This window comes from Salvelinus alpinus, chromosome 7 (assembly GCF_045679555.1).
Source record: "Salvelinus alpinus chromosome 7, SLU_Salpinus.1, whole genome shotgun sequence".
Taxonomy (NCBI): Eukaryota; Metazoa; Chordata; class Actinopteri; order Salmoniformes; family Salmonidae; genus Salvelinus; species Salvelinus alpinus.
In genome coordinates this window covers 60913568-60935904 of record NC_092092.1, presented here as the reverse complement: position 1 = coordinate 60935904, position 22337 = coordinate 60913568, and the positions used below count along the sequence as shown (strand labels likewise).

Genomic DNA, 22337 nt, shown 5'->3' with positions numbered 1-22337 from the left:
TAAAGAATAACACATAAAACAACAAAATACTGCATAGTTTCCTAGGAACGCGAAGCGAGGCGGCCATCTCGGTCGGCGCCGGAAGTGTAGATGGGATGGGATGGGATGGGAGTAACTCCTGTAGCCTCATACCCAAGAAGACTCAATGCTGTATTCGTTGCCAAAGGTGCTTCAACAAAGTACTGAGTAAAGGGTCTGAACACTTATGTTATTTCAGATTAATTATGTTATTTCAAAAATGTCTAAAAAACTTTTTTTGCTTTGCATTAACAGGTATTGTGTGTAGATTGATGAGGGAAAACTATTTAATACGATATAGAATAATGGTTGAAAAATGGTTGAAAAACGAGTTTTAATGACTCCAACCTGTCACGATCGTGTGGAAGAGAGACGGACCAAAACGCAGCATGAGGAAAATAAGCCATCTTCTTTTAATTAAATGAACGAAGATGAACATGAAACGAAAACACTATACAAACAAACAAAACAACAAATGATCGTGAAGCTAAATAACGCAAGTGCACAGACAAGCAACAAACGTTAAACAAGACAACTACCCACAAAAGCCTACTGCCTATGGCTACCTTAAATATGGCTCCCAATCAGAGACAAATGAATGACAGCTGTCTCTGATTGAGACCCAATCTAGGCAGCCATAGACATGACTAGACAACCTAACAATACTCTATCCCATACAACACCCATAGACTAACCAAAACACACACAACATACAATGCCCACCCCAACTCACGCCCTGACCAACTAAACATAATCAAAATAACATAAAAATAGGTCAGGAACGTGACATAACCCCCCCCTCAAGGTGCGTACTCCGAACGCACCACCAAAAGTCTAGGGGAGGGTCTGGGTGGGCATCTGTCCACGGTGGTGGCTCCGGCTCTGGACGCTGTCCCCACACCACCATAGTCACTCCCCGCTTCCGTATCCCCCCCAATGACCACCCTCCAACTAAACCCACCTAACTGAAGGGGCAGCATCGGGATAAGGGGCAGCACCGGGATAAGGGGCAACACCGGGATGAGGGACGGCAGCTCCGGGCTGAGGGACGGCAGCTCCGGGCTGAGGGACGGCAGCTCCGGGCTGAGGGACGGCAGCTCCGTGCTGGCTGGCGGATCCTGGCTGGCTGGCTCTGGCTGGTCATGGCTGGCTGACGGCTCTGGCTGGTCATGGCTGGCTGACGGCTCTGGCTGGTCATGGCTGGCTGACGGCTCTGGCTGGTCATGGCTGGCTGACGGCTCTGGCTGGTCATGGCTGGCTGACGGCTCTGGCTGGTCATGGCTGGCTGACGGCTCTGGCTGGTCATGGCTCGCTGACGGCTCTGGCTGGTCATGGCTCGCTGACGGCTCTGGCTGGTCATGGCTCGCTGACGGCTCTGGCTGATCCGGTCTGGCGGAAGGCTCTGGCTGATCCGGTCTGGCGGAAGGCTCTGGCTGATCCGGTCTGGCGGAAGGCTCTGGCTGATCCGGTCTGGCGGAAGGCTCTGGCTGATCCGGTCTGGCGGAAGGCTCTGGCTGATCCGGTCTGGCGGAAGGCTCTGGCTGATCCGGTCTGGCGGAAGGCTCTAGCGGCTCCTGTCTGGCGGACGGCTCTAGCGGCTCCTGTCTGGCGGACGGCTCTGTAGGCTCATGGCAGACGGGCGGCTTTGCAGGCTCATGGCAGACGGACGGCTTTGCAGGCTCATGGCAGACGGACAGTTCAGACGGCGTAGGGCAGACGGGCAGTTCAGACGCCGCTGGGCAGACGGGCAGTTCAGGCGCCGCTGGGCAGACGGGCAGTTCAGGCGCCGCTGGGCAGACGGGCAGTTCAGGCGCCGCTGGGCAGACGGCAGACTCTGGCCGGCTGAGACGCACTGTAGGCCTGGTGCGTGGTACCGGAACTGGAGGTACCGGGCTAAGGACACGCACCTTCAGGCTAGTGCGGGGAACAACAACAGGGCACACTGGACTCTCGTGGCGCACTCTAGGCCTGGTGCGTGGTACCGGAACTGGAGGTACCGGGCTGAGGGCACGCACCTCAGGGCGAGTGCGGGGAGAAGGAACAGTGCGTACAGGGCTCTGGAGACGCACAGGAGGCTTGGTGCGTGGTGCTGGAACTGGAGGCACCGAACTGGATACACGCACCATAGGAAAAGTGCGTGGAGGAGGAACAGGGCTCTGGAGACGCACTGGAAACCTGGTGCGTAGTGTAGGCACTGGTGGTACTGGGCTGGGGCGAAAAGGTAGCGCCGGAAATACCGGACCGTGCAGGCGTACTGGCTCTCTTGAGCATTGAGCCTGCCCAACCTTACCTGGTTGAATGCTCCCGGTGGCCCGACCAGTGCGGGGAGGTGGAATAACCCGCACCGGGCTATGTAGGCGAACCGGGGAAACCATGCGTAAGGCAGGTGCCATGTATGCCGGCCCGAGGAGACGCACTGGAGACCAGATGCGTTGAGCCGGCCTCATGACACCTGGCTCAATGCCCAATCTAGCCCTACCAGTGCGGGGAGGTGGAATAACCCGCACCGGGCTATGCACACGTACAGGAGACACCGTGCGCTCTACTGCGTAACACGGTGTCTGCCCGTACTCCCGCTCTCCACGGTTAGCCTGGTAAGTGGGCGCAGGTCTCCTACCTGCCCTTGGCCCACTACCTCTTAGCCCCCCCCCAAGATTTTTTTGGGTGGTACTCACGGGCTTTTCGGGCTTCCGTGCTAGACACGTCCCCTCATAACTCCGGTTCCCTTCTCCGGTTGCCTCTGCTCTCCTCAGTGCCTCCAGCTGTTCCCATGGAAGGCGATCCCTTCCAGCCAGGATCTCCTCCCATGTGTAGCAACCTTTCCGTCCAATACATCGTCCCAAGTCCATTCCTCCTTCTTGCGCTGTCCCTTACTCCGTTTACACCGCTGCTTGATTCTGGATTGGTGGGTAGTTCTGTCACGATCGTGTGGAGGAGAGACGGACCAAAACGCAGCATGAGGAAAATAAGCCATCTTCTTTTAATTAAATGAACGAAGATGAACATGAAACGAAAACACTATACAAACAAACAAAACAACAAATGATCGTGAAGCTAAATAACGCAAGTGCACAGACAAGCAACAAACGTTAAACAAGACAACTACCCACAAAAGCCTACTGCCTATGGCTACCTTAAATATGGCTCCCAATCAGAGACAAATGAATGACAGCTGTCTCTGATTGAGACCCAATCTAGGCAGCCATAGACATGACTAGACAACCTAACAATACTCTATCCCATACACATACAACACCCATAGACTAACCAAAACACACACAACATACAATGCCCACCCCAACTCACGCCCTGACCAACTAAACATAATCAAAATAACATAAAAATAGGTCAGGAACGTGACACAACCTAGGTGTATGTAAACTTCCGACTTCAACTGTAGGTACATACAAGTGTCTTATATCGGTTGAAAGCTTAAATTCTTGTTAATCTAACTGCACTGTCCGATTTACAGTAGCCATTATAGCGAAAGCATGCCATGCGATTGTTTGAGAACGGCGCCCCACATCAAAATATTTTTCCGCCGGCACAGGTTTCTTAAATTCACAAATAGCGATTAAATATTCACTTACTTTTTGAACATTTTCCTCTGATTTGTCATCCAAAGGGTCACAGCTATAACATGTGTCGTTTTGTTAGATAAAATCCTTCTTTATATCCCCAAACAATCAGTTTAGTTGGCGCCAGCGATTTGAGTAATCCACTTGTTCAACATGCAGAGAAAGGAATCCCAGAATCTACCTTTGTTTCAACAAGTCAAAATACGTTTCTATTTACTTCTCAGATACCCTAAAATGTAATTAAACTATAATATTTCTTACGGAAAGAAGTATGTTCAATAGGAAACCGATTTTAGCAGGTGCGTCTTGTCTTCATCGCGCCCAAACACGAATTTCCAAGACTGTGTCCCTGTACTAAAACTGATATTTCTTATTTGTTTTGGAAGTTTCAAGCCTGAAACCTTGAACATACCCTGCTGACACCCTGTGGAATCCATAGGATTTGCATGTTAGGATCTAGAATAAATTTTCCATTGTAAGAGCATGGTCGCTCTCAAAGAAAATATTCTGGTTGGTTTTTCTTTGGATTTTCTCCTACCATATCTATTGTGTTATAGTCTCCTACGTTATTTTAACATTTCTACAAACTTCAAAGTGTTTCTTTCCAATGGTATCAATTTTATGCATATCCTGGCTTCAGGGCCTGAGCAACAGACAGTTTACTTTGGCCATGTCAGTCAGGTGGAATTTGAGAAAAAAGGGACCTAGCCCTAAGATTAACATGTGTAAATATTTGTATGAACATAACAAGATTCAACAACTGAGGAAAAAACTGAACAAGTTCCACAGACATATGACTAACAGAAATGGAATAATGTGTCCCTGAGCAAAGGGGGGGGGGGGTCAAATCAAAAGTAACAGTCAGTATCTGGTGTGGCCACCAGCTGCATTAAGTACTGCAGTGCATTTCCTCCTCATGGACTGCACCAGATTTGCCAGTTATTGCTGTGAAATGTTACCCCATTCTTCCACCAAGGCACCTGCAAGTTCCCAGACATTTCTGCGGGGAATGTCCCTAGCCCTCACCCTCCGATCCAATAGGTCCCAGACATGCTCAATGGGATTGAGATCTGGGCTCTTCGCTGGCCATGGCAGAGCACTGACATTCCTGTCTTGCAGGAAATCACGCACAGAGCAGTGATTTGAGCAGTATGGCTGTTGGCATTGTCATGCTGGAGGGTCATGTCAGGATGAGCTTGCAGGAAGGGTACCACATGAGGGAGGAGGATGTCTTCTCTGTAATGCACAGCGCTGAGATTGCCTGCAATGACAACAAGCTCAGTCCGATGATGCTGTGACACACTGCCCCAGACCATGACGGACCCTCCACCTCCAAATCGTTCCCGCTCCAGAGTACAGGCCTCGGTGTAATGCTTATTCCTTCGACGATAAACGCGAATCCGACCATCACCCTTGGTGAGACAAACCGCGACTCGTCCGTGAAGAGCACTTTTTTGCCAGTCCTGTCTGCTTTACAACAGGCCTACAAGCCCTCAGTCCAGCCTATTGCGGACAGTCTTAGCACTGATGGAGGGATTGTACGTTCCTGGTGTAACTCGGGCAGTTGTTGTTGCCATCCTGTACCTGTCCCGCAGGTGTGATGTTCGGATGTACCGATCCTGTGCAGGTGTTGTTACATGTGGTGTGCCACTGCGAGGACGATCAGCTGTCCATCCTGTCTCCCTGTAGCGCTGTCTTAGGCGTCTCACAGCACGGACATTGCAATTTATTGCCCTGGCCACATCTGCAGTCCTCATGCCTCCTTGCAGCATGCCTAAGGCACGTTCACGCAGATGAGCAGGGACCCTGGGCATCTTTCTTTTGGTGTTTTTCAGAGTCAGTAGAAAGGCCTCTTTAGTGTCTTAAGTTTTTATAACTGTGACCTTAATTGCCTACCGTCTGTAAGCTGTTAGTGTCATAATGACCGTTCCACAGGTGCATGTCCATTAATTGTTTATGATTCATTGAACAAGCATGGGAAACAGTTTTTAAACCCTTTACAATAAAGATCTGTGAAGTTATTTGGATTTTTCCCAATTATCTTTGAAAGACAGGGTCCTGAAAAAGGGACATTTCTTTTTTTGCTGAGTTTATGTGTAAATTTATTTTGCAGCTCTCGTGCATGCGACCCGAGTGGTATGGTCAGCATATAATGCATGAATCAGCCACCAGGTGCCAGTGTGAATACTGTGTGCCTGTAGGGCTGCAGTAGAAGTCTATGGGCTTAGAAACCAGCATAAGGCGGATTACTTGACCTTCGTACTTTACTGAAGGCTGGCCAGAATAATCAAACTGGGCTCACTGAGTCTTAGCTCTAAAATACCCAATGCTACTCTCTAGTCTCTCTCTCTTTCTCACTTTATCCATCTCTCTCCTCTCTCTGCCACTCCCCCCCTCCCCCCCCCTCCAATCTGTGTTAAAACGGAGGATCCTCCTATGGGTCAACTCACCGGCTTAACCAGTGCTAGCCATGTCGTTATATATTTTTCCTGTTGTTACATTTAACGTTTAGAACTCAGACAGCCTCTAAATAGCATCCTCAGATTGTGTTGCATTTTAGTAATAGTCTTCTCCTCCGTAATAACTATTATTGTTTAAGAGGATTGGATTGTTTTAATCCAGTTAGCCAACAAGCCCAAGGCCATTCCTGGGAACAGTATGGTATATAAGCATAGTCCTAGTGTGCTGTGGTGTGTGTGTTTGAAAAATGTAATTAGCCATTCTGAAATGAAGATTTTCCCACTCCCCCCCCCCCCTTCTCCCATCTTCCTCTCCCCCCCAGGAAGTTGATGTCTGTGTTGAAGAGGTATCTGGATGTGTCCAGTCGAGGGGAGCAGTGTGAGAACTACCTCCGCACCCTCAAAGCCCTGGAGTACATCTTCAAGTTCATTGTCCGCTCACGCATGCTTTACTCCCAGTAAGTTTGTGTGTGTGTGTATGCACACTCTGTGTATCGGCCTATGTGTATGCCTCCTTCTCCCCATCTATCTCTTTCAAGCATATACAGATGTATGCGCGCACACACACACTCGTTTACAGTCTTGTACACCCCCCTCCCCCACCCCCCACCCCCCACCCCCCACCCCCCACCCCTCCCACACACAGAGGGATAGTGTCATTGTATTACCAAGCTAATTCCCAGAGACAGCTTGCTCTGAACGACGCTGATTGCAGCACTAATGTTGCTAATAAGCATTGATGATGAAGTGGCGTTTTTAATGAACACTGATGATGAAGTAGACCCAGTGCTGAACGAGCAGCCATGATAGAGGAGACACTGCTATATGTCAACTCTGCTGAAGGCTTCTCCATATGTTAATCATAAACAACATTTACAATAACAGCGTCACATAATTTAATCAGATTATTAGCAGAACACAAACAACGCCGTATGTGCTTCTACGGTGTTTGTCTTGTGTGGTCTGTTGGTCTGTCAGTTAGTTTTAGAGACAATATGCAGTGTGTGTGTGTGTGTGTGTGTGTGTGTGTGTGTGTGTGTGTGTGTGTGTGTGTGTGTGTGTGTGTGTGTGTGTGTGTGTGTGTGTGTGTGTGTGTGTGTGTGTGTGTGTGTGTGTGTGTGTGCGTGTACGTACTTGCATGTATGTGTGACCACATTATGGGTTCAGTAACCCCAGAGTGATAGTGTACTAGTCATTGCTCTACCTGGTGTGATGCAAGAAACATGGATTGTTACAGCCCTCTTCTCAGGTTTACCTAACTACTGCACAGAACGTTTAAACTCTCTGAACTTCAAGTCTACAGCACCCTCCCTATGTAAGGACACTAGCTAGAGAATCAGTATTCAAGAGGAGAGCATACTATACTGTAGGTGAATCTGTAGTATCATTCATGTCCTAAACTCATCAATGATTTAGTGTGCAACATGTAAGATTTATTAGTTTGAATCAGAAGTTTCTCAAGTTCTATAAGAGAACTCTGATTTATATAAGAAGAAAATATATTAGATGTTATCTCTCTCCTTTAACCTGCTTTCACCGTTCTGTTTCACTTTCTTTCTCTTCCATAACTTTTTGCTTCAGTCGTGAGTCTTTATTTATCCATCTGTTTTCTGCTTCAGTCGTGAGTCTTTATTTATCCATCTGTTTTCTGCTTCAGTCGTGAGCCTTTATTTATCTATCTGTTTTCTGCTTCAGTCATGAGCCTTTATTTATCCATCTGTTTTCTGCTTCTGTCATGAGTCTTTATTTATCCATCTGTTTTCTGCTTCAGTCATGAGTCTTTATTTATCCATTTGTTTTCTGCTTCAGTCGTGAGTCTTTATTTATCCATCTGTTTTCTGCTTCAGTCGTGAGTCTTTATTTATCCATCTGTTTTCTCCTACACATGTCTCCCCCCCTCCCTCCATGCCCTACAAATGTCCCTCCCTCCCTCCCTCCCTCCCTCCATGCCCTACACTTGGCCCTCCCTCCCTCCTTCCATGCCCTATACATGTCTTTCATTCTTCCCCTCCATCCCTCCATCCCTCCCACCTCCCCCTTCTTCCATGCCCTACACATGTCTCTCATTCCTCCCTCCCTCCCTCCATGCCCCCCTCCCTCCCTCCATGCCCTCCACATGTCTCTCTCCTCCCTCCTTTAGTGTCGTTGCTCCATGGTGGTGAATGGAGCATGTTTAGGCCAGAGTTAGTGTCGTTGTCCCACTGTGGTGAATGGAGCATGTTTAGGCCAGAGTTAGTGTTGTTGTTCCACTGTGGTGAATGGAGCATGTTTAGGCCAGAGTTAGTGTTGTTGTCCCACTGTGGTGAATGGAGCATGTTTAGGGCAGAGTTAGTGTCGTTGTCCCACTGTGGTGAATGGAGCATGTTTAGGCCAGAGTTAGTGTTGTTGTTCCACTGTGGTGAATGGAGCATGTTTAGGGCAGAGTTAGTGTCGTTGTCCCACTGTGGTGAATGGAGCATGTTTAGGGCAGAGTTAGTGTCGTTGTCCCACTGTGGTGAATGGAGCATGTTTAGGCCAGAGTTAGTGTTGTTGTTCCACTGTGGTGAATGGAGCATGTTTAGGGCAGAGTTAGTGTTGTTGTCCCACTGTGGTGAATGGAGCATGGTTAGGGCAGAGTTAGTGTTGTTCATATAAGGAAATCAGTCAATTTAAATAAATAAATTAGGTCCTAATCTGTGGATTTTACATGACTGGGCAATGGGTGCAGCCTTGGGTGGGCCTGGCAGGGCATAGTCCCACCCACTGGGCAGCCAGGCCCAACCAAGGCTGCACCCATTGCCCAGTCATGTAAAATCCACAGATTAGGACCTAATTTATTTATTTAAATTGACTGATTTCCTTATATGAACTGTAACTCAGTAAAATCTTTGAAATTGTTACCTTTTGTGTTTTTTTGTTCAGTATAGATAGCACACGAGTCTACAGGGATACAAGGGTGCAGAGATCCAGACAGGAACAGGCCACAGTGGTCAGAAATACCCTGTTTATCAGTCTGTATTCTGTTTCGTATAATATAATATACATACATATAATATTATGTATGTTGTTGTCACGCCCTGACCGTAGAGAGCTTTTTATGTCTCTCTTTTGGTTTGGTCAGGGTGTGATTTGGGTGGGCATTCTATGTTCATTTTCTATGTTTTGTATTTCTTTGCTTTGGTCCGATTCCTCTTCTTCAGACGACGAAAACCGTTACAGAACTACCCACCACAAACGGACCAAGCAGCGTGGTAACGAGGAGCAGAGGGTTCAGGACTCCTGGACTTGGGAGGAGATATTGGACGGACAGGGACCCTGGAGACAGGCTGGGGAATATCGCCGCCCGAAGGAAGAACTAGAGGCAGCTAAAGCTGAGAGGCGGCGATATGAGGCAAGGCAGCGCAGCAGGCACACGGGGAGATTGGCGGAGTCAGGCGATAGACCTGAACCAACTCCCCGTGCTTACCGGAAGCAGCGTGGTACTGGTCAGGCACCGTGTTATGAGGTGAAGCTCACAGTGTCTCCAGTGCGCGCTCATAGCCCGGAGCGCTATAGGCCAGCCCCCCGCAAGTGCCATGCGAGAGTGGGCATCCAGCCAGGGCGAATTGTGCCAGCTCAGCTCGTTTGGTCTCCGGTGCGCCGTTACGGCCCAGGGTATCCTGCGCCGGCTCTGCGTACTGTGTCTCCGGGGCGCTGGGAGGGTTCAGTTCGTCCTATGCCTGCGCTCCGCCCGTGCCGGGCGAAAGTGGGCATTGAGAGGTGCCAGTGGGAAGCACCAGATCTCCAGTGCTCCCCCACAGCCCGGTTCGACCTGCACTCTGGAGGGGCCGGGCTAAAGTGGGCATTCAGCCTGGAGGAGTGGTGCCAAGGCTGCACACCAGAGCTCCAGTGCTCCCCCACAGCCCGGTTTATCCGGTGCCTCCTCTACGCACCAGGCCTCCTGTAGGTCTCCCCATCCTGGTGGGCCCTGTGGTAGCCCCACGCACCAGGCTGTCTCTGCGTCTCCTCCCGCCAGAGTCACCCTCCAGTCCGGATCATCCAGTGACGCCCTCCAGTCCGGAGCCTCCAGTGTCGCCCTCCAGTCAGGAGCTTCCAGCGACGCCTTCCAGTCCAGAGCCTCCAGTGTCGCCCTCCAGTCAGGTGCTTCCAGCGACACCCTCCAGTCTGGACCCTCCAGAGGCGCCCTTCAGTCCGGACCCTCCAGAGGCGCCCTTCAGTCCGGAGCTTCCAGAGGCGCCCTTCAGTCCGGAGCTTCCAGAGGCGCCGTTCAGTCCGGAGCTTCCAGAGGCGCCCTTCAGTCCGGAGCTTCCAGAGGCGCCCTTCAGTCCGGAGCTTCCAGAGGCGCCCTTCAGTCCGGAGCTTCCAGAGGCGCCCTTCAGTCCGGAGCTTCCAGAGGCGCCCTTCAGTCCGGAGCTTCCAGAGGCGCCCTTCAGTCCGGAGCTTCCAGAGGCGCCCTTCAGTCCGGAACTTCCAGAGGCGCCCTTCAGTCCGGAGCTTCCAGAGGCGCCCTTCATTCCGGAGCTTCCAGAGGCGCCCTTCAGTCCGGAGCTACCAGAGGCGCCCTTCATTCCGGAGCTTCCAGAGGCGCCCTTCAGTCCGGAGCTCCCAACAAGGGTCCCCAGTCCGGGGCCCGCTACAAGGGTGCCCAGTCCGGCCCACGCTACAAGGGTCCCCAGCCCGGGGTCGGCGGTGAGGGTCACCGCTCTAGAGGCGCCACCTAAGTGGGCCGAGGTCTACGTCCCTCACCAGAGCCGCCACCGCGGATAAATGCCCACCCAGACCCTCCCCTATAGGTTCAGGTTTTGCGGCCGGAGTCCGCACCTTTGGGGGGGTGGGGGGGTGGGGGGGGGGGGGGTACTGTCACGCCCTGACCGTAGAGAGCTTTTTATGTCTCTATTTTGGTTTGGTCAGGGTGTGATTTGGGTGGGCATTCTATGTTCATTTTCTATGTTTTGTATTTCTTTGTGTTTGGCCGGGTGTGGTTCTCAATCAGAGGCAGCTGTCTATCGTTGTCGCTGATTGAGAACCATTCTTAGGTAGTTTTTTCCCACATGGTTTTTGTGGGTAGTTATTTTCTGTTTAGTGTTGTGCAGGACTGTTTTGGTTATTCTCTTTGTTATTTTGCTATAGTGTTCAGTTTTCAATAAAGAGCATGAACACTTACCACGCTGCACTTTGGTCCGATTCCTCTTCTTCAGACGACGAAAACCGTTACAGTTGTATCTGTGGGAAAGGGTTAGGACAGGATTGCGTTGCTTTTGTCATGCTTTTGTGTACATACAGTTAAAGTCGGACGTTTACATACACTTAGGTTAGAGTCATTAAAACTTGTTTTTCAACCACTCCACAAATTTCTTGTTAACAAACTATAGTTTTGGCAAGTCGGTTAGGACATCTACTTTGTGCATGACACAAGTAATTGTTCCAACAATTGTTTACAGACACAGTGAATTTTCAGTGAAATAATCTATCACAATTCCAGTGGGTAAGAAGTTTACATACACTAAGTTGACTGTGCCTTTAAACAGCTTGGACAATTCCAGAAAATTATGTCATGGCTTTAGAAGCTTCTGATAGCCTAATTGCCATCATTTGAGTCAATTGGAGGTGTACCTGTGGATGTATTTCAAGGCCTACCTTCAAACTCAGTGTCTCTTTGCTTGACATCATGGGAAAATCCAAAGAAAAGCAAGCATACTTCCAAAGTTGTGGCAAAATGGCTTAAGGACAACAAAGTCAAGGTATTGGAGTGGCCATCACAAAGCCCTGACCTCAATCCTATAGAACATGTGTGGGCAGAACTGAAAAAGCGTGTGCGAGCAAGGAGGCCTTCAAACCTGACTCAGTTACACCAGCTCTGTAAGGAGGAATGTGCCAAAATTCACCCAACTTATTGTGGGAAGCTTGTGGAAGGCTACCCAAAACGTTTGACCCAAAAACAATTTAAAGGCAGTGCTACCTAATACTAACTGAGTGTATGTACATTCCTGACCCACGGTGAATGTGAAGAAAGAAATAAAAGCTGAAATAAATCATTCTCTCTACTATTATTCTGACATTTCACACTCTTAAAATAAAGTGGTAATCCTAACTGACCTAAAACCAGGAATTTTTACTAGGATTAAATGTCAGGAATTGTGAAAAACTGAGTTTAAATGTATTTGGCTAAGGTGTATGTAAACTTACGACTTCAACTGTATACTGTATGTGTGTGTGTGTGTGTGTGTGTGTTTTTTCATGCGTGCCTGTATCATGGAGCTGCCATTGTGTTTGCGGGTGTGCGTCACAACTATATGTGGAGTGTCCAGTGTGGTTGTGTGTTTGTGTGCACTCAGACACACAGGTGGGATGAGTAACATGAGTTACCATGAGTTACCAGGGAAGGGATGGAGGGATGGAGAACAGGGGAGGAGGAGTGAGATGAAATGAGAGTGATATGAATACATGAGTTACCAGGGAAGGGATGGAGGGATGGAGAACAGGAGAGGAGGAGTGAGATGAAATGAGAGTGATAAGAATACATGAGTTACCAGGGAAGGGATGGAGGGATGGAGAACAGGGGAGGAGGAGTGAGATGAAATGAGAGTGATATGAATACATGAGTTACCAGGGAAGGGATGGAGGGATGGAGAACAGGGGAGGAGGAGTGAGATGAAATGAGGTCTGATAAGAATACATGAGTTACCAGGGAAGGGATGGAGGGATGGAGGGAATAGATCAATAAATAATAGAAAGGGAGGTCTAGACAAGTATAAGGATTGTGATGTGTGGTTGGGAATACAAGGATACAGGATGAAACAAGTGGCCTAACGTTGTATTCAGAGACAGTAAACAGTAATAACTGGTAGAGGTTGTATTCAGAGACAGTCAACAGTAATAACTGGTAGAGGTTGTGTTCAGATGCAGTCAACAGTAATACCTGGTAGAGGTTGTGTTCAGAGACAGTCAACAGTAATACTGGTAGAGGTTGTGTTCAGAGACAGTCAACAGTAATAACTGGTAGAGGTTGTATTCAGAGACAGTCAACAGTAATAACTGGTAGAAGTTGTGTTCAGAGACAGTCAACAGTAATAACTGGTAGAGGTTGTGTTCAGAGACAGTCAACAGTAATACCTGGTAGAGGTTGTGTTCAGAGACAGTCAACAGTAATAACTGGTAGAGGTTGTGTTCAGAGACAGTCAACAGTAATAACTGGTAGAGGTTGTGTTCAGAGACAGTCAACAGCAGTACCTGGTAGAGGTTGTGTTCAGAGACAGTCAACAGTAATACCTGGTAGAGATTGTGTTCAGAGACAGTCAACAGTAATACCTGGTAGAGGTTGTGTTCAGAGACAGTCAACAGTAATAACTGGTAGAGGTTGTGTTCATAGACAGTCAACAGTAATAACTGGTAGAGGTTGTGTTCAGAGACAGTCAACAGTAATAACTGGTAGAGGTTGTGTTCAGAGACAGTCAACAGTAATAACTGGTAGAGGTTGTGTTCCGAGACAGTCAACAGTAATACCTAGTAGAGGTTGTGTTCAGAGACAGTCAACAGTAATAACTGGTAGAGGTTGTGTTCAGAGACAGTCAACAGTAATACTGGTAGAGGTTGTGTTCAGAGACAGTCAACAGTAGTAACTGGTAGAGGTTGTGTTCAGAGACAGTCAACAGTAATAACTGGTAGAGGTTGTGTTCAGAGACAGTCAACAGTAATACTAGTAGAGGTTGTATTCAGAGACAGTCAACAGTAATAACTGGTAGAGGTTGTATTCAGAGGCAGTCAACAGTAATAACTGGTAGAGGTTGTGTTCAGAGACAGTCAACAGTAATACTGGTAGAGGTTGTATTCAGAGACAGTCAACAGTAATAACTGGTAGAGGTTGTATTCAGAGACAGTCAACAGTAATAACTGGTAGAGGTTGTATTCAGAGACAGTCAACAGTAATACCTGGTAGAGGTTGTGTTCAGAGACAGTCAACAGTAATAATTGGTAGAGGTTGTGTATAATGTAAAGTCTCCTCTGTTTAGTTTGACGTAGCCTCCATGTGACCTTCTCAGATCAGAGATCTACACCCACCATTTCTCCCATCAACAGCCAACTGGTACTCGTGAAGTCTAAACAGTATTCTTCACCCCAGGACACTTGGTTCATTATCCAGGAACATAAAGTGTAAAGGAACACTCGTGTCTGCATAGATCTGAGTGTATTTTTGTGACAAGCAAACTGAACTGTTTGTCTCGATTGTACCGACAATCAAATCAAATTTTATTTATCACATGCGCCGAATACAACAGTGAAATACTTACTTACAAGCCCTTAACCAACAATGCAGTTTTAAGAAAAATGAGTATTAAGAAAGTATTTACTAAAATATACTGAAGTAAAAATAAATAGATAAGAATGTAAAAAATAGAAAAATAGCACATTTTTTAAGGAGAAACACTAAAATAACAGTAGCGAGGCTGTATAGAGGGGGTACCGGTACAGAGTCAATGTGGAGACTGTATACAGGGGGTACCGGTACAGAGTCAATGTGGAGACTGTATAGAGGGGGTACCGGTACAGAGTCAATGTGGAGACTGTATAGAGGGGGTACCGGTACAGAGTCAATGTGGAGACTATATACATGGGGTACCGGTACAGAGTCAACGTGGAGACTGTATACAGGGGGTACCGGTACAGAGTCAATGTGGAGACTGTATACAGGGGGTACCGGTACAGAGTCAATGTGGAGACTGTTTACAGGGGGTACCGGTACAGAGTCAATGTGGAGACTGTATACAGGGGGTACCGGTACAGAGTCAATGTGGAGACTGTATACAGGGGGTACCGGTACAGAGCCAATGTGGAGACTGTATACAGGGGGTACCGGTACAGAGTCAATGTGGAGACTATATACAGGGGGTACCGGTACAGAGTCAATGTGGAGACTGTATACAGGGGGTACCGGTACAGAGTCAATGTGGAGACTGTATACAGGGGGTACCGGTACAGAGTCAATGTGGAGACTGTATACAGGGGGTACCGGTACAGAGTCAATGTGGAGACTGTATACAGGAGGTACCGGTACAGAGTCAACGTGGAGACTGTATACAGGGGGTACCGGTACAGAGTCAATGTGGAGACTATATACAGGGGGTACCGGTACAGAGTCAATGTGGAGACTGTATACAGGGGGTACCGGTACAGAGTCAATGTGGAGACTGTATACAGGGGGTACCGGTACAGAGTCAATGTGGAGACTGTATACAGGGGGTACCGGTACAGAGTCAATGTGGAGACTGTATACAGGAGGTACCGGTACAGAGTCAATGTGGAGACTGTATACAGGGGGTACCGGTACAGAGTCAATGTGGAGACTGTATACAGGAGGTACCGGTACAGAGTCAATGTGGAGACTGTATACAGGGGGTACCGGTACAGAGTCAATGTGGAGACTATATACAGGGGGTACCGGTACAGAGTCAATGTGGAGACTGTATACAGGGGGTACCGGTACAGAGTCAATGTGGAGACTGTATACAGGGGGTACCGGTACAGAGTCAATGTGGAGACTGTATACAGGGGGTACCGGTACAGAGTCAATGTGGAGACTATATACATGGGGTACCGGTACAGAGTCAATGTGGAGACTGTATACAGGGGGTACCGGTACAGAGTCAATGTGGAGACTGTATACAGGGGGTACCGGTACAGAGTCAATGTGGAGACTGTATACAGGGGGTACCGGTACAGAGTCAATGTGGAGACTGTATACAGGGGGTACCGGTACAGAGTCAATGTGGAGACTGTATACAGGGGGTACCGGTACAGAGTCAATGTGGAGACTGTATACAGGGGGTACCGGTACAGAGTCAATGTGGAGACTGTATACAGGGGGTACCGGTACAGAGTCAATGTGGAGACTGTATACAGGGGGTACCGGTACAGAGTCAATGTGGAGACTGTATACAGGGGGTACCGGTACAGAGTCAATGTGGAGACTGTATACAGGGGGTACCGGTACAGAGTCAATGTGGAGACTGTATACAGGGGGTACCGGTACAGAGTCAATGTGGAGACTGTATACAGGGGGTACCGGTACAGAGTCAATGTGGAGACTGTATACAGGAGGTACCGGTACAGAGTCAATGTGGAGACTGTATACAGGGGGTACCGGTACAGAGTCAATGTGGAGACTGTATACATGGGGTACCGGTACAGAGTCAATGTGGAGACTGTATACAGGGGGTACCGGTACAGAGTCAATGTGGAGACTGTATACAGGGGGTACCGGTACAGAGTCAATGTGGAGACTGTATACAGGGGGTACCGGTACAGAGTCAATGTGGAGACTGTATACAGGAGGTACCGGTACAGAGTCAATGTGGAGACTGTATACATGGGGTACCGGTACAGAGTCAATGTGGAGACTGTATACATGGGGTACCGGTACAGAGTCAACGTGGAGGCTGTATACATGGGGTACCGGTACAGAGTCAATGTGGAGACTGTATACAGGGGGTACCGGTACAGAGTCAATGTGGAGACTGTATACAGGAGGTACCGGTACAGAGTCAACGTGGAGACTGTATACAGGGGGTACCGGTACAGAGTCAATGTGGAGACTGTATACAGGGGGTACCGGTACAGAGTCAATGTGGAGACTGTATACAGGGGGTACCGGTACAGAGTCAATGTGGAGACTGTATACAGGGGGTACCGGTACAGAGTCAATGTGGAGACTGTATACAGGGGGTACCGGTACAGAGTCAATGTGGAGACTGTATACAGGGGGTACCGGTACAGAGTCAATGTGGAGACTGTATACAGGGGGTACCGGTACAGAGTCAATGTGGAGACTGTATACAGGGGGTACCGGTACAGAGTCAATGTGGAGACTGTATACAGGGGGTACCGGTACAGAGTCAATGTGGAGACTGTATACAGGAGGTACCGGTACAGAGTCAATGTGGAGACTGTATACAGGGGGTACCGGTACAGAGTCAATGTGGAGACTGTATACAGGAGGTACCGGTACAGAGTCAATGTGGAGACTGTATACAGGGGGTACCGGTACAGAGTCAATGTGGAGACTGTATACAGGGGGTACCGGTACAGAGTCAATGTGGAGACTGTATACAGGGGGTACCGGTACAGAGTCAATGTGGAGACTGTATACAGGAGGTACCGGTACAGAGTCAATGTGGAGACTGTATACAGGGGGTACCGGTACAAAGTCAATGTGGAGACTGTATACAGGGGGTACCGGTACAGAGTCAATGTGGAGACTATATACATGGGGTACCGGTACAGAGTCAATGTGGAGACTGTATACATGGGGTACCGGTACAGAGTCAATGTGGAGACTGTATACAGGAGGTACCGGTACAGAGTCAATGTGGAGACTATATACATGGGGTACCGGTACAGAGTCAATGTGGAGACTGTATACATGGGGTACCGGTACAGAGTCAATGTGGAGACTGTATACAGGAGGTACCGGTACAGAGTCAATGTGGAGACTGTATACAGGGGGTACCGGTACAGAGTCAATGTGGAGACTGTATACAGGGGGTACCGGTACAGAGTCAATGTGGAGACTGTATACAGGGGGTACCGGTACAGAGTCAATGTGGAGACTGTATACAGGGGGTACCGGTACAGAGTCAATGTGGAGACTATATACATGGGGTACCGGTACAGAGTCAATGTGGAGACTGTATACAGGGGGTACCGGTACAGAGTCAATGTGGAGACTGTATACAGGGGGTACCGGTACAGAGTCAATGTGGAGACTGTATACATGGGGTACCGGTACAGAGTCAATGTGGAGACTGTTTACAGGGGGTACCGGTACAGAGTCAATGTGGAGACTGTATACAGGGGGTACCGGTACAGAGTCAATATGGAGACTGTATACAGGGGGTACCGGTACAGAGTCAATGTGGAGACTGTATACATGGGGTACCGGTACAGAGTCAATGTGGAGACTGTGTACATGGGGTACCGGTACAGAGTCAATGTGGAGACTGTATACAGGGGGTACCGGTACAGAGTCAATGTGGAGACTGTATACAGGGGGTACCGGTACAGAGTCAATGTGGAGACTGTATACATGGGGTACCGGTACAGAGTCAATGTGGAGACTGTATACAGGGGGTACCGGTACAGAGTCAATGTGGAGACTGTATACATGGGGTACCAGTATAGAGTCAACGTGGAGACTGTATACAGGGGGTACCGGTACAGAGTCAATGTGGAGACTGTATACAGGGGGTACCGGTACAGAGTCAATGTGGAGACTGTATACAGGGGGTACCGGTACAGCGTCAATGTGGAGACTGTATACAGGAGGTACCGGTACAGAGTCAATGTGCGGGGCACCGGTTAGTCAAGGCAATTGAGGTAATATGTACATGTAGGTAGGGGTAAAGTGACTATGTATGGATAATAAACAAAGAGTAGTAGCAGCTTAAAAATGGGGGTGGGGGGGCAATGGAAATTGTCCGGGTAGGCATTTGATTAGATGTTCAGGAGTCTTATGGCTTGGGGGTAGAAGCTGTTAAGGAGCCTTTTGGACCTAGACTTGGCGCTCCGGTACCGCTTGCCGTGCAAAGAGAACAGTCTATGACTATGGTGGCTGGAGTCTTTGTCAATTTTTAGGGCCTTCCTCTGACACCGCATGGTATAGATGTCCTGCATTGCAGGAAGCTTGGCCCCAGTGATGTACTGGGCAGTACACACTACCCTCTGTAGTGTCTTGCGGTTGGAGGCCAAGCAGTTGCCATACCAGGCGGTAATGCAACTAGTCAGGATGCTCTCGATGGTGCAGCTGTAGAACTTTTAGAGGTTTAAGGACCTATACCAAAGATTTTCAGTCTCCTGAGGGGGAATAGAAGTTGTCGTGCCCTCTTCACGACTGCCTTGGTATGTTTGGACCATGATAGTTTGTTGGTGATGTGGACACCAAGGAACTTGAAACTCTCAACCTGGTCCACTACAGCCCCATCGATGAGAATGAGGGTATACTCGATCCTCCTTTTCCTGTAGTCCACAATCATTCCTTTGTCTTGATCACGTTGAGGGATAGGTTGCTATCCTTGCACCACACTGCCAGGTCTCTGACCTCCTCCCTATAGGCTGTCTCATCGTCGTTGGCAAACTTAACGATGGTGTTGGAGTTTGGTACACTTTCACTCTTTAATTTCATTCACTCATTAATTTCATAATTTTTTAAATTCCTGTTTTAGACACTAACCATGCTCCCTCTCTTCCTCTTTAATCTCTCTCTCTCTCTCTCTCTCTCTCTCTCTCTCTCTCTCTTTCTCCAGGTTGTATGAAGGAAAAGAACAGGAAGAGTTTGAGGAGTCTCTTCGGAGACTCTTTGAGTCCATCAACAACCTGATGACGAGTGACCAAAACACTACAGTCTTACTGCAGGTAAACACTCTCACTTCTGTCTTTCTCCTCCTCTCTCCTGTTATCCCCTGTCTGCTTCTCTCCTCCTCTCCTCTCTCTCCTCCCCTAACTCTCTATATCTCACTCTCTCCATCTTCTCATCTCTTGCTCATTTATTGATGTCTTCATTTGTCCTGATTTCAGGTTTTATGATTCTTTCCCCATCCACGTGTGTCTCTTTCTCGCTTTCTCTCTCTCTCTCTTTCTCTGCCTCTTTCTCTCTCTGTCTCTGCCTCTCTCTCGTTCCCCTCTCTCTCTTTCTCCAGGTGGCTGCTCTGAAGTACCTACCAACAGTCTTGCAGGATATCGAGACAGTGTTTGATGCCAAACTCCTGAGGTGAGTGCTATCCTCCACTGCCTCCACCACCCCATGGCGACCCCTTTCACAGATCTCACAGGAACAGGAAATAGAACCACTGTCAACATCACTCAGACCCTTCTCAGGATGCCATATGAAGCAACATGTCTCTCACCTCATCCCTCACCTCAGTCACCTGTACCCAACGTCCCCCAAATCTGACCCTCTGACTGTCTCATCACATTGTCTCCACATAAACACAAAAAACAACGCAGTCTTAAACACTGTCTCTGCCCCCCTGCCCTCTACCAAGGTCACTACCTTATTCCCCAGTTCTCTATAACTCACAGGGACTCACCACCTCCTCCATTAACCTTTCATTAACCCCTAAAAGACTACCCATAATGAATATAGATATGGCTCTATGCGACACGCTTTTAGAATTATAGCATTTAACATGAACCATTTACATGAATTTAGCAGTATCATTTAATGGTTCTAGTTTCTGTATGACAAACAGTGGTTTGGTTCCAGACAACGTCTTTATTTCTGGCCTGACCTTCCTGTGACCTGTGTCTGAGACTTGTCTCTCTGGTGTGTGTGTGTGTGTGTGTGTGTGTGTGTGTGTGTGTGTGTGTGTGTGTGTGTGTGTGTGTGTGTGTGTGTGTGTGTGTGTGTGTGTGTGTGTGTGTGTGTGTGTGTGTGTGTGTGTGTGTGTGTGTGTGTGTGTGTGTGTGTGTGTGTGTGTGTGTGTGTGTGTGTGTGACTCTGAGATGTGTGTGTGTGTGTGTGACTCTGAGATGTGTGTTCAGACAGTCTACATCTGTCTGGTCTGTTGTGTCTGGAGTGGCTGAGTGACAGCACAATGTTATGGAGGTGTTACCTGGACCAGGCTGATAATCACTCACTCACTCACTCACTCACTCACTCACTCACTCACTCACTCACTCACTCACTCACTCACTCACTCACTCACTCACTCACTCACTCACTCACTCACTCACTCACTCACACACACACACACACACACACACACACACACACACACACACACACACACACACACACACACACACACACACACACACACACACACACACACACACACACACACACACACACACACACACACACACACACACACACACACACACACACACACACACACAAAGTGATGTACTGTAGACACAACAAACCACACAAATCAAAGATGGTTAAGATAAACACAACATATCCCAATACACAAAACATATCCCAATACACACATCAACATATCCCAATACACACATCAACATATCCCAATACACACATCAACATATCCCAATACACACATCAACATATCCCAATACACACATCAACATATCCCAATACACACATCAACATATCCCAATACACACATCAACATATCCCAATACACACATCACCATACCCCAATACACACATCAACATATCCCAATACACACATCAACATATCCCAATATACACATCAACATATCCCAAAACACACAACTGATCCCAATATACAAAACAGGTCCCAATGCACAAAACAACATATCCTAAAACACACACCTGATCCCAATACACACAACAGATCCCAATACACACAACATATCCCAATACACAAAACAGACACAATACACAAAACAGATCCCAACACACACAACAGATCCCAATACACAAAACAGATCCCAATTCACAAAACAGATCCCAATACACACAACATATCCCAATACACACACCAGATGCCAAAAAAACAACATATCCCAATACACAACACCATATCACAATACACACAACATATTCCAATATACACAACAGATCCCGAAACACACACCACCAGATCCCAATACACACACCACCAGATCCCAATACACACAACAACAGATCACAATACACACACCAATAGATCCCAATACACACACCAACAGATCCAGATACACACACCACCAGATCCCAATCCACACACCAACAGATCCCAATACACACACCAACAGATCCCAGTACACACACCACCAGATCCCAGTACACAGACTAAAAGATCCCAATACACACACCAACAGATCCCAATACACACACACACCAACAGATCCCAATACACACACCACCAGATCCCAATACACACACCAACAGATCCCAGTACACAGACCAACAGATCCCAATACACACACCACCAGATCCCAATACACACACCACCAGATCCCAATACACACACCACCAGATCCCAATACACACACACCAACAGATCCCAATACACACACCACCAGATCCCAATATACACACCAACAGATCCCAGTACACAGACCAACAGATCCCAATACACACACCACCAGATCCTAATACACACACCAACAGATCCCAGTACACTGACCAACAGATCCCAATACACACACCACCAGATCCCAATACACACACCACCAGATCCCAATACACACACCAACAGATCCGAATACACACACCACCAGATCCCAATACACACACCAACAGATCCGAATACACACACCAACAGATCCCAATACACACACCAACAGATCCGAATACACACACCACCAGATCCCAATACACACACCAACAGATCCCAATACA

General features: G+C 48.1%; 1 protein-coding gene across 2 annotated transcripts in view; it reads left to right on the top strand.

The window, feature by feature from the left end:
• LOC139581395 (dedicator of cytokinesis protein 2-like) overlaps positions 1–22337 on the top strand; it is a 138695-nt gene that overhangs the window by 27486 nt on the left and 88872 nt on the right. For both annotated transcript variants that reach the window (XM_071411113.1, XM_071411112.1), the window contains exons 21-23: positions 6379–6513; positions 19330–19438; positions 19723–19793. In XM_071411113.1, coding sequence (XP_071267214.1) covers positions 6379–6513; positions 19330–19438; positions 19723–19793 — 315 coding nt within the window. The remainder of the gene's footprint in view (positions 1–6378; positions 6514–19329; positions 19439–19722; positions 19794–22337) is intronic.